The sequence below is a fragment of the Onthophagus taurus genome, chromosome 3 (genome assembly GCF_036711975.1).
Source record: "Onthophagus taurus isolate NC chromosome 3, IU_Otau_3.0, whole genome shotgun sequence".
Classification (NCBI taxonomy): domain Eukaryota; kingdom Metazoa; phylum Arthropoda; class Insecta; order Coleoptera; family Scarabaeidae; genus Onthophagus; species Onthophagus taurus.
In genome coordinates, this window is record NC_091968.1 from 4073112 (window position 1) to 4085535 (window position 12424).

Here is a 12424-nt window from a genome sequence, read left to right on the forward strand (position 1 = left end):
TAAATTTAGAATTATTTTTATTAAATAATAAAGAATTGTATCAGTATTTATAAATTAAAAATTAACAAATAAAAAAACTTTTAAATCAATAAAATAAAAGCTCCAACAATAATTTATTAACTCATATCTAATTGAATAGGTGGCAGTATAATTTTGTTGACGTTTATAAACAATTCAAACATAACCTAAATTAACTTTAAATTTAAATTAAAAATACATATTAAAATAAATCTTTATAACAAAAATTATTTTAATTGTAACAAGTAACATCCACTTTACCTCTTTACCCACATTTTAAACTCAATTTCAAAAAATAAGTCTGAAGTTAGATAACTTAATTAATTTCGAGACAACCCAATAGATGGCGTAATAAAAGTTGTTCTTTTTTAGGTTTAAATTTAGAATTATTTTTGTTAAATAATAAAAAAATTGTATATGTATTTATAAATTATTAACAAATAAAAAAATGTTTAAATCAATAAAATAAAAGCTCCAACAATAATTTATTAACTCATATCTAATTGAATTGGTGGCAGTATAATTTTTTTGACGTTTATAAACAATTCAAACATAACCTAAACTAACCTCAAATTTAAATTAAAAATAGATATTAAAATAAATCTTTATAACAAAATCTATTTTAATTGTAACAAGTAACATCCACTTTACCTCTTTACCTACATTTTAAACTCAATATCAAAAAATAAGTATAAAGTTAAATAACTTAATTAATTTCAAGATAGCCCAATAGATGGCGTAATAAAATTTATTCTTTTTTACGTTTAAATTTAGAATTATTTTTATTAAATAATAAAGAATTGTATCAGTATTTATAAATTAAAAATTAACAAATAAAAAAACTTTTAAATCAATAAAATAAAAGCTCCAACAATAATTTATTAACTCATATCAAATTGAATAGGTGGCAGTATAATTTTTTTGACGTTTATAAACAATTCAAACATAACCTAAATTAACCTCAAATTTAAATTAAAAATAGATTTTAAAATAAATCTTTATAACAAAAACTATTTTAATTATAACAAGTAACATCCACTTTACCTCTTTACCCATATTTTAAACTCATCTCATACGGAAAATCGATAAACCTTCTGGAAGCATGCGCGACCCTTGAATGAAGAGAAAATCCATCCGATCAAAAGTTAGTTGTGTTGCGGAACTGTAGTGAAAATCGTCGAGTTTTTTTTATAACTACATCAAAATAATCACTGCCGGATTAAAGACGCCAATTTAAATAAACCCAACAAATAGCCGATTTTATAATAAAAATCAAATGGACGACGGTTTAGATACAGCGGGTAAACCCTTTAAAATCACCGACTACGCCCGGGAACATAGAAAAGGTGTGGTTGCAAACTCTTTGGAAGACCTAACCTTAAAAATTCGTGAAAAATTGGGTACGATGGGTCAAATAACGATAGTATTAGAAAATGATGGTACGGAAATCGACGACGACGAATATTTCGCTACATTGGACCCCCATACAAACTTAATGGCGCTATCGGAGGATCAAAAGTGGGCCCCACAATTACCTCATTGCAGGATTAGTACGGATCAATTAGACGATGGGAAATCCGGACCTGAATTAGCAGGATTAGTTGGAAAATTAAAAAGTAATTTGTGTCACGTTTCGTTATTGGGAGGGCCCGAATTAGAATTATTAAGTGATATGGATCCCGATTCAATCGTTGACATCACCTTTCCGGATAAAATCTTTTTGGAGCAACTCAAAGAAGCTTCCGGAAGGTATCTCAGTGAGAAACGTCAGGCGCAAGATGCGATGGATTTGTTGAGGTTGTATCAAGAAAAAGAGGCAGCCGCCGAATCTGCTAATACGCAGTAATAAAAATTTAAAAAAAAAAACGATTTACAAAGAAAATTGATGATGATAAAGCAATGAAAATTGAAGCCAATTGATTAATTACAATTCATAAGACTGAACCGGACATGATACAAAGAAAAAATAAAAAAATCGTCACTGATTATTATTACGAGATCTGTTTGCTCAAAGGTATCGACTTAAATATGGTAAATACACTTTAAAAAAGCAAAAAGTTAATAATAAAAATATAAACGAACACAATCGACGCCACGAAATTCTAATTGTAACTAATAAGGATTGATTTTTAAGGCATTTTAAGAACCGCACATTGTACACTAAATACGTGAATTGAGATGAATATAACACCTTTATTTAATTATATTAGTATACAGGGTGATTTATTGTATTTACCACCTTGTGTATTAGATGGTTTAAAAGTTTTGAAACTAAATCATTTTTATTTAAAACATGTTAGTTATAACAAATACTTTTTAAATCTTTTTAGGTATTGTTACACATTGTGTACTTGTAATGTATTTGCTGATTGTTTAAATTTTATGTTTTAAACTTTTAGTTAATTCTTAAATGGTAGATAATATAAGATTATAATGAAAATAGTGAGCCAAACAAATAGGACAACTTGTTTTAAAGCAAAATGTAATAATTATTACCAAATAATCTTTTGATCTGTTTGCAAAGTTTTCGTATTTATATAGTTTGTGTTTAAATCTTTTAAGCTCTGCAGATCAGAAGCTTTTGTAAGCTTTATTGTAATAGAAATTTCTTTTTGAGTACTTACCCAGAATTAGATTGAATTCGCCATAAATTTTAAGGTCCTTGATAACTCTGGATAAAGAAAATCGAAATAGTAATGTGAAGTTTCAAAACTTTTAAAGCATAATTATAAAATACACTTATACACGAATACTTATTAACAAAATATTAAAATAACAACATTATTATTAAACATCCTGTCGTGTATGAAGACAAAGAGGATTTTTTTGATTGTTTTTTTTTATACCGGGTGTTTCATATAACTCGCAATATATGAATGCAGTAATCATAGTTACAAAACTACTGTGCACTTGCACTGTCCCATATAAAATGCAACATAGCTTCATAGTACAGGCATTGGGTAATTTTGCAAAGAAAACGTTTTGCTTAAAAAAGGTGACGTCCTTATGATAACTCTGAGATTCCGTCTTAAGAGACGCATGGCTAAACCCGAATGTTGCTGGTTCTAGGTTTAGTGTTAGTTCTACTTGTCGTAGACGTACCACAATCTAACGCTGAATAAGAATTAAAACTAGAACTAACACAAGAACTAGAATCGTTCGGGTTTAGCCGTCTTGAATGACGTGCGGATAAATTCCAATGTTTCTTGTTCTAGGTCTTGTGTTAGTTGTAGTCAAGGGCGTCGCCAGCCAGTGGGCCAGGGGAGGCACGACAAAAAAATTGAAAAATAACACCAAATTATTTAAAACATAATTTTAGTGGCTTCTTCGCGAATTGGTCAACCAGACTATTAATAAAACCCTCAAAGTTTTCAAAAATATGCTTCCTATACACATTCATCATGGGAAGACAATTGAGACGACATTCTGTCATAGTTCTTCTAAGCCAGGTTTTATTGTCCTCAAGCTGCTAAAAGATCGTTCAACAGTATATGTCGTGCAGGGTAAAGTGACCAAAATTATAAAGGCTTTTCTCATTTCAGGGAAAAAAATGTCGGCATCTTTTATGACATCCACAACACTTACTTCTTTTGAGTCAGGTTTATCTTGCCATAGTTTTTTCCATTGTTCGATTTCGTTGTTGATATTTGATAAATTGTAAAATTGGGAAAAGACTTCACCAGCTTCTACGAGGTCTTCAAGGGACATGTCTAACTTTTGAGCTGGGTGTAATTTACATAAGGAAAATGACGGGGTGTTTTCTTCAGAAAAGCGAACTTCAAAAGAATTCTGAGGGGCTTGCCGCTGGGATGTTGTTGTCTTTCAACAATACGGGGCAACGACTTCATGTCTTCTCCCAGTCCAAGTTTTTCTGCGACGATAGTAGCGTCCCTAATAATTCCATTTGTGACGTTTTCTGGACCGTTACGGTGGTTTTCTATAAATTCCAAAAGGAGGCTAATGTGCTGGGATGCCTTAACTGCATTCAAAGCTACGGATTGGAGCACGTTTACCACAGGTTCCATCATAGCCGAGTATTTGGCTATCAAAATAAAGCTGAGAATAAACGAAACTCTAGAAGCTGCTGCATGGAGCTGATAAGTATTTTTTCTAATCGCATTATTTATTCTTATTTTCTTCCCGTGACGAGGTTTCAAAGGCCTCCATTACAATAGGAAAATTCTCATTAAAAACACTAATATTTTTGTGTTTCTCGCTCCACCTTGTTTCGCAAAGCTTGGAAACATTTGGTATCAATTTGCGTCTCAAAACTGATTCTTGAAAAAATGTAATAATATCTTTGATGAAAGCACAAAACTTTTTTATATTTTCTGCGTAGGATTGCTTGCACACCACCTTCTTTCCCGGACATCGTCGAACAACCGTCAAATCCTAAACCAACACATTTGTCCGGATCAAGATCTTCTGCCGAAAACTCATCTATTGCTTTTGCAATACATTTCGCATCCAAAGCATCAAGTTTGACGAATCCGAGGAATACTTCTTGAACTTCCTTGGTTTCCAGATCAAAATATGGCATCCCATTCGATAGTTGTTCAGTTCTCGAAAGCAGTGGCCCCCCTCTGCCCCTCTCTGGCGACGCCCATGGTTGTAGTGATAGTATAAAACTAGAACTAGAATCATTCGGGTTTAGCCGTCCCAAGAGACGTACGGCTAAACCCGAATGTTTCTAGTTCTAGGTTTAGTATTAATTCTAGTTTTAGTGCAATAAAAATATGCAACATAGTGATATCTTATGCTAACTAACGCTACCTACCACTGTCACTAGGGCTAAACTCGAATGTTTCTAGTTCTAGTGTTATAATGATATTAGACATGCATGGATTTAGTGGCGCCAATAAAAACTGGCGGGCCAGTAAAATTAAATTGCATGTGTAAACATCAACTGGCATGCAAGTTGAAATCATGAAATCACTGGCGCCAGTGATGAGTATAAAAACATGTAACCATGACAACATAAATGAGTAATGTCAAATTTAGGTTATGTTTCATTGCATTCAAATTAAATCCCAATAACGTTAACACATTCAACGATAGATAACGTTCAATTATCCAAATTAAACCTAAAATATATCTATTTTCGTTTCGGTTGAGGTCCTAATTTGTGTATATAGTTGCACTTTAAAAAATGAAACTGGCGTGTCACTTATTTTTATGTTTTCGCACATGTAGTGTAAACTGACTTTACTGACGTGCAAATAGAACTGGCGTAACTAAATGTATGCATGTCTAAACTCACCTTTAGTTCTAGTTCTACACTTGCACTGTCACTAGAACCACTTTAGACATAGAACTAGAATCATTTGGGTTTAGCCGCACGTCTCTTAAGACGGCTAAACACGAATGATTCTAGTTCTTGGTCTAGCGCTGCATAACAATAAAAACTAGAACTAACACTAGACCTAGAAAGTTTAGGGTTCAGATTTATAAAATTACAGTTGACCAACCAAGTAATGAACATGAATTTTAATTATTATTTTTCTTAAACCCGAATGTTTCTAGTTCTAGGTCGAGTGTTAGTTCTAGTTTTAGTTCAATAAAAATATGCAATATAGTGATATTTTATGCTAACTAGCGTTACCTACCACTGTCACTAAAACTAACATTAGACCTAAAACTAGAAACATTCAGGTTTAGCCGTCTTAAGAGACGCATGGCTAAACCCAAATGTTTGTGGTTCTAGGTCTAGTGTTAGTTCTAGTTTTACACTAGCACTGTTACTATGTAGAACCAACACTATATCTAGAACTAGAATCATTTGGGTTTAGCCGCACGTCTCTAAAGACGGCTCTGTCACTAGAACTAACATTAGACCTAGAACTAAAAACATTTGGGTTTAGCCGTCTTTTGAGACATGCGGCTAAACCTGAATGTTTCTAGTTCTAGGTCTAGCGTTAGTTCTGGTTTTACACTAACATTGTTGCTATGTAGAACTAACACTATACCTAGAACTAGAATCATTTGGGTTTAACCGCACGTCTCTAAAGACGGCTAAACCCAAATACACTAAATACACTATTACTATGTAGATCTAACATTATACCTAGAACTAGAATCATTTGGGTTTAGCCGTCTTTAGAGACGGGAGGCTAAACCCAAATGATTCTAGTTCTAGGTATAGTGTTAATTCTAGTTTTACACTAACACTATTACTATGTAGAACTAACACTATACCTACAACTAGAATCATTTGGGTTTAGCCGCACGTCTCTAAAGACGGCTAAACCCAAATGATTCTAGTTCTAGATATAGTGTTTGTTCTAGTTTTACACCAACACTATTACTATGTAGAACTAACACTATACCTAGAACTAGAATCATTTGGGTTTAGCCGCGCGTCTCTAAAGACGGCTAAACCCAAATGTTTCTAGTTCTAGGTCTAGTGTTAGTTCTAGTTTTACACTAACACCATTACTATGTAGAACTAAGACTATACCTACAACTAGAATCATTTGGGTTCAGCCGCGCGTCTCTAAAGACGGCTAAACCCAAATGTTTCTAGTTCTAGTGTCAGTTCTAGTTTTACACTTGCATTGTCACTAGAACTAACTTTAGACCTAGAACTAGAAACATTTGGATTTAGCGAGACGTCTCTTAAGACATGTGGCTGAAGTTAGCTTCAGACTTAAATCCACAACAGATTCAGATTTATAAAATTACTGTTGACCAACCAAGTGGTGAACATGAATTTTAATTATTTTTCTTAAACCTGAATGTTTCTAGTTATTAGTTCTAGTTTAATAAAAATCTGCAATATAGTGATATTTTATGCGGCTAAACGGAATATTTCTGGTTCTAGTGTTAGTTTTAGTGCTAGTCTAGTTCTATTTTTTATTCAGTACTAGATTATTCCACATTTTTATTGAGCTATAACGGACACTGCCTTCCCCGTATTAATCCGTTATATCGAGATTTCACTGTAATGTCAAATTATATTGACATGTTGCATTTTATATGGGACAAACTAAGTAGGTACGCCCTGTTTTCTATGGAAATATATTTTTGTATATTGCATCTTAAATGAAATTCACTGTATAAAACCATGTATTTTAAATTCCATTATTAAATTTGTAGATTTTTACCCCTTTAGCTGTGATAATATGTTTAGATCTTAACCAGATCTTGTTCATATTGATTAGGTAGATAAACTTTAAAACACAAAAAAAGTTTGTACAATTTACATGATAAAACCCTAAATATAAGAATCAAAAATTTAGTTCTTTTTAATAAATAAATTGTTAAAGTGAATTATCTACCTTAACAATATAAGAAAATCTGTTTAAAATACATAGAAAAGTCCTTTTTGGATGTTTATATTATTGCCAAAAAAAAACGTTTTTTGTAGGATATTTATTTGCCTGTAAATCCCATTTTACACCATATTACTCATAATAAAAAGACTAGCAATGTAAAATTACTACCATTGTATACAACAAAAAGGAATGAAAGTTATGGGTAAGGATTGTATTTAATAAAAAATACGTAGAAAGTCGTTTTGTTTTAACCAAAAAAATCCTGATGATTCATCTTTCCAAAAATAACAAGAAAGGATAGAGTCAAACATATTTTTACAAGTACATCCTTTTATTGTTTATTTATTTTACTCAGATATAGTGAACCTACATTACATTTTTATATTGATAAACCTTACAAAATAAAAAAAGATTAAATCAAACACATTTTTAGATACATTATCCTCTATAAACACCGATTTAAAAGAGGTTATTCTTATTACATTTAGGCGCATTGTAAATATTAAAAATTAAGATACTTTTATCCATTTTTCTTTTAAATAATAACGAAATTAATAAATACATCCTTTTAAATAATCGTACACGGACTCTTCTCGCGGAACGGGTTCACACGCTGATTGGAAAACCCAACCAAAAGACAATCTTCCTGTTCATGTTCCGAGATGTATTTGATGATCTCTTCGACAGCTTGCGACACCGGAATTCTTTTTATACCGGCCTCGCGGCGCAACTGCTCCGTCACAGCACGTTGTTGTTGTAAATTTGACACAACCATGTCCATCAACGCGGTATCTGAGAGGCCTATGTTGGCTTCTTCCGTAGACGGATTTCGTTTAATTGAACCAAGTGGGTGCGGTCGCGCACTAATTCCCGCAAGGATTGCGAAAATTTTGACCCGATAACGCACAAAGCGATTTATTGGAACTTTTTGATCGAATTAATAACCGATTCACTTAATAAATGGTTCAGTTTCATCCAAAAAAACGTTTAAATTGGCACAAAGTGACAGATAGCGTGTGTTGAAATTGTAAATGACAGTTTAGTGATATTTTAATATAGGGAATTTATATTATTTTAGTTTTTATGTTGGTGTTATTTTTTTCTTTTTAATAAAATATTTATTTTATTTAAGAAAAATAAATAAATTATTAACACAAAATGGGGATTTTAAAATAAATATAAATAATAAATGTTATAAGGTGAAAAAAATCTTTAATTTTAGATTAGGTTAGTTTTCCAAAATTAAATCATTTTTTTTAAATTATTGTATTAAATAATAAAGAATCTTTTGTTTACCTTATATATTCATCATTATTCCAATTTACGTTGAGATTAAATAAAAATTTGCTCTAAAACACGGAATACAAAAGTTTGTTTTGAAACTACAACTGACAGTTTGGTTATTTATCTAGGGATTTTTACCACAAAGTAAGTTGAGTTGGTTATTGTCGGTAAAGAAGGAAATGCTTTAAATTATTTATAATTAATAAATTGCACTAATTAATAATAACTCAATATTAATTTAAAAAATTACCAAAAAAATAAAAACTAATTACTTCACTAAAAATAATAAAAACCCAATTTTGAATCATTAAATTAATCTATTAGAGTGCTAATTGCTATTTATTCTTTAATAACAATCTCAGTAAACAAGTTTTTAAAAGAAAATTAAATTATAATTTACGTCAAAACGTTGTTAATTGAATATAAACCGTTTCTCTGTATAACAGAAATACTTTACTTAAATTTAAAAAAAAATGATTTAAAATTTGCTGAAAACACCTTTTATGAAGTAGATATCTTTTAAAACAAACATTCAATTTGTTATATTAATTTAGAGTACCCACTCAGGTTGAAATAATTCGGAAAATTTCGCTTGAGTCGTAGTAAACCGTTAAAAGCGTATTAATATGCATGAAAATACAGTTTTTCTAACGTTTTGTGCACTTGGTGCAAAAAAATTTTGATTGCGACAGCTATTATAGTTCGTTTTAAAAACACTAAATACCTAAAAAAAAGTGCTTGCGATTTCTGCGAAGACAAAAAAAAATACTCCTAATTAAATAAAAATGTTAACACCGGTTTTTTATTTTGTAACAATCAGAAACGAGAAAGATCCATTATTTATTTGTCTTTTATTTTAGGGTAACATGTTTTCAACCCACTCGAAAAAACTGTGACCAAACATTACGTAATCTATCTAATCTTTTCCCCTCCGCCTTTTACTTTAGGCATCTATGTCTCTGTATAAATGTAATTAATATTTACTTAACTTATCCCCTCAATTGCCTCGGTTTTCGCTTATCGTAACACTCATCGTACTCTTGGACAGTTTTTCGTGCCTGGACTGATGCAATATTTTGATTATTATTATCAATAGAGTTATTGATGAGTTCTATTTAATACATAGTACGTTGTAGTCGTCTATTTTCGCTGGGATTGCAATTAAGTTATCCGTTATTTATGATTAGATTCTCATCAAAGCCGCATATGCGCTAACTTAACAACTTTCAATTACATTTAATTACTTGAAACGTTTTAATAATGATTTAATACATTAATTTTTTTTTAATTTTGACCAGCATTGTATGCGGCTTGTGGTTATGGCACAAATCATAAATGAAAAAAATTTTATGAAATTATTTCATTGCAAATTAGATCACCAGAAAACTGGATTAAGGTGTTTAGATGGAGTTAGTGCTTTTAAATAATAAGCAAATACAAATGTTATCTAATAGTTCTTATCAGCCGATAAAAATAGTTTGAATGATCTTGGCTAAAAAAATGTTTGAGTAGTTAATGGTATTAGATTTTAGGAAATTAAAAGTTTGATACAAAAATATTTATCACTTCATTACAGTCCTCCATAATTCTTTGGAAGCTAGTAGCAGCTCTTTAATTTCCTTCCATAAAGACGGGACCAAGACCACAGTAGTTGGGTTTGAAAATTAAAGGTTAATCGCCTAGCAATTGACAAATCTTTTAAGAAGATAAACAGTTGCTGAAGTTAACGAGCTATACAATGCCACAAAATCCCTTTCAAAAACTTCATATTCAAGGAACTCCGAATAAGAATAGAAACCTCTCAACAGCAGAAATTGCTTTGCCAATGTTGCAAACTTGCTCAGAGGTAAAAGTGTAACCGTTAAAGGTAATTTATTATAAAACTTGAGCGCTGTAAAATCTACACCTTTCTGTGACTTAGACAGTTTGCAAAATTTAGGTTTTAGCTTATGATTGTTATATCTCTGTGGGCAGTATATTTATCTACATTGTTGTGCAAGTACAACAGACACTCTAATATAAATAGCATTTCCCTTGTTAATATTTTTTGATCTATAAAAAATTAGACCAACCCGAGCAATTTCCCCAGCTACATTGCCACCTTAAATACGCAACACAAAAATGTTGTTGCTCAGCCTTCCTCAAAGTATACTTACATGCTGTTCTCATTTCAATGTAGAGTTCAAGCTAACACTCAAAAAATCTATGAATTGCTCACCCATCAGATCTGGCAGAACGCCTCTGAGTGTAAAGACAGCTTCAGCTGTTTTGTTGTAACAGCATCAATGAGGATTTTATGCCTGCTGATTAAAGTAGTGTCGCCAGCCTAGAATATGATTGAAGACTTAGATTTTGAAGCAGGTAAGTCATTTATGTAAATGAGGAAAAGCAGGGGCCCCAACACTGACTCTTGTGGAATTCCAATAGAAATGTACTCTGAAGTAGAGTAGCTACCATTATAACAGACATTTGTCTTCTGCCACCAAGGTATGATTAAATCGTCTTAATTATACTGTTATCAAAGTTATATCTACTCAGCTTCTTTATTAATAAATTATGGTTCACAGAATCAAAGGCCTTGCTGAGGCTACAGACCGTAGTTGTGATATACTCGCCTCTCTCAAAACAGTCTATTGCCTGTTGTACAAAATCCATAATCGCGTCTCCCGTGGTACGATTCTATTGGACTCAGTTGCAGTAACAATATCATCCACTATATTGTTCAGAGCAATTTCACAACAATGTACTTCCCTGACACCACTGATTCACTAGAACAATGCGCTCAGCCTTCAGAAATTCCGTCAATTGTCTGTTAACTAGTTACTTAACTAATTAGTTAATTAGATAATTAATTAGCATCTAATTGATTTCATATCAAACTCTTCCCTAACAAATTGGAATAAATTTGTGACAGTGGAAGGACCATAGACAAAGCTGTGCTTCAAACAATTTTGACATGCCACGACAGAGCATGTATATTCAAAGTTTGTCAAAACTCACTACAGTAATGATTTAACTCTGTAATTCCTAATCTCAACAAGATTACCTTTTTCAAAATTAGACAAATGCATCTTTGTGTAAGATGTAGAGACGAAACACTAGAGTTCATCTAAATCTGAAGGCAAGCATACGTGGTCGAAATATCCTGTATGGTATTCAACTGACCTAATAGGAATACTTAAATTAAAAAACACCACCATAAATTGTATAGAAAAACTGATTGCAGATATCATCGCACAAGTTTCAGTCGACTTTGTTGGGATTATACGACAAGATCGTCGAGTATATGCAAAATCTTTGGAGAGGGACATAAAAAAGGAAACAAAGAACTTTTGGAGTTTTGTTAACATGAGCAAAAACAATACTATAAGATTGATATTGTGAAAATGTGTCCAATTAGCCAACAGTAGTTAACTTATTTGCCGATCATTTTGAGTCTATGTACTGTCCTGCATCAATTGAACCTCGCGTGGTAACGATCACGCTGTTTATGATACTAATTTTGTCACCTTTGGTATCTCCGAAGGCAGTAGTGACGAAATGGTTCAATCTTTCAAAAAATTCCTGCATTTTTAGTCAAGAACTTTAGTTAAAGATCTGGAAGTTAAGCAGGATTTGCCCGGTTTACAAGAAGGAAGGTAAGTGCTTTGTAGCAAATTATCGGCCAATAGCCATCAATAACTTTGCAAAGCTATTTGAATTGTAGCATCCAAAATTGAATTCTATACTAAGGCACAAATGTCGGAATGTCAGCATGGCTTCCACAGAGGTAAATCTGCTACCACTAATCTACTAAGTTTTGCTCAATATGTATCTGAGGCGCTGGATCGTCGTGGACAAGTTGATGT

At 31.9% G+C, this 12424-nt stretch overlaps 3 protein-coding genes across 3 annotated transcripts in view; 1 reads left to right on the forward strand and 2 right to left on the reverse strand.

Moving 5' to 3' along the window:
- Positions 1-2659, reverse strand: part of LOC111420570 (ganglioside induced differentiation associated protein 2) — a 62065-nt gene extending 59406 nt beyond the window's left edge. The window contains exon 1 of the mRNA XM_023053588.2: positions 2643-2659. The gene's annotated coding sequence lies outside the window, so the exon portion shown is untranslated. The remainder of the gene's footprint in view (positions 1-2642) is intronic.
- Positions 1007-7528, forward strand: LOC111420571 (DNA fragmentation factor subunit alpha-like). Its single transcript, XM_071194903.1, has one exon. It carries the CDS (start codon positions 1295-1297, stop codon positions 1862-1864), a length of 570 nt encoding a protein of 189 aa, XP_071051004.1. The 5' UTR covers positions 1007-1294; the 3' UTR covers positions 1865-7528.
- A 76-nt stretch (positions 7529-7604) lies between these two features.
- Positions 7605-8329, reverse strand: LOC111420574 (guanine nucleotide-binding protein subunit gamma-1-like). Its single transcript, XM_023053591.2, has one exon. It carries the CDS (start codon positions 8071-8073, stop codon positions 7861-7863), a length of 213 nt encoding a protein of 70 aa, XP_022909359.1. The 5' UTR covers positions 8074-8329; the 3' UTR covers positions 7605-7860.
- Positions 8330-12424: the final 4095 nt, after the last annotated feature.

Excerpts from the sequence above, each read along its gene's own strand:
- LOC111420574 (XM_023053591.2), bottom strand. The coding sequence starts at position 8,073 with ATGGACATGGTTGTGTCAAATTTACAACAACAACGTGCTGTGACGGAG.
- LOC111420571 (XM_071194903.1), top strand. The coding sequence starts at position 1,295 with ATGGACGACGGTTTAGATACAGCGGGTAAACCCTTTAAAATCACCGAC.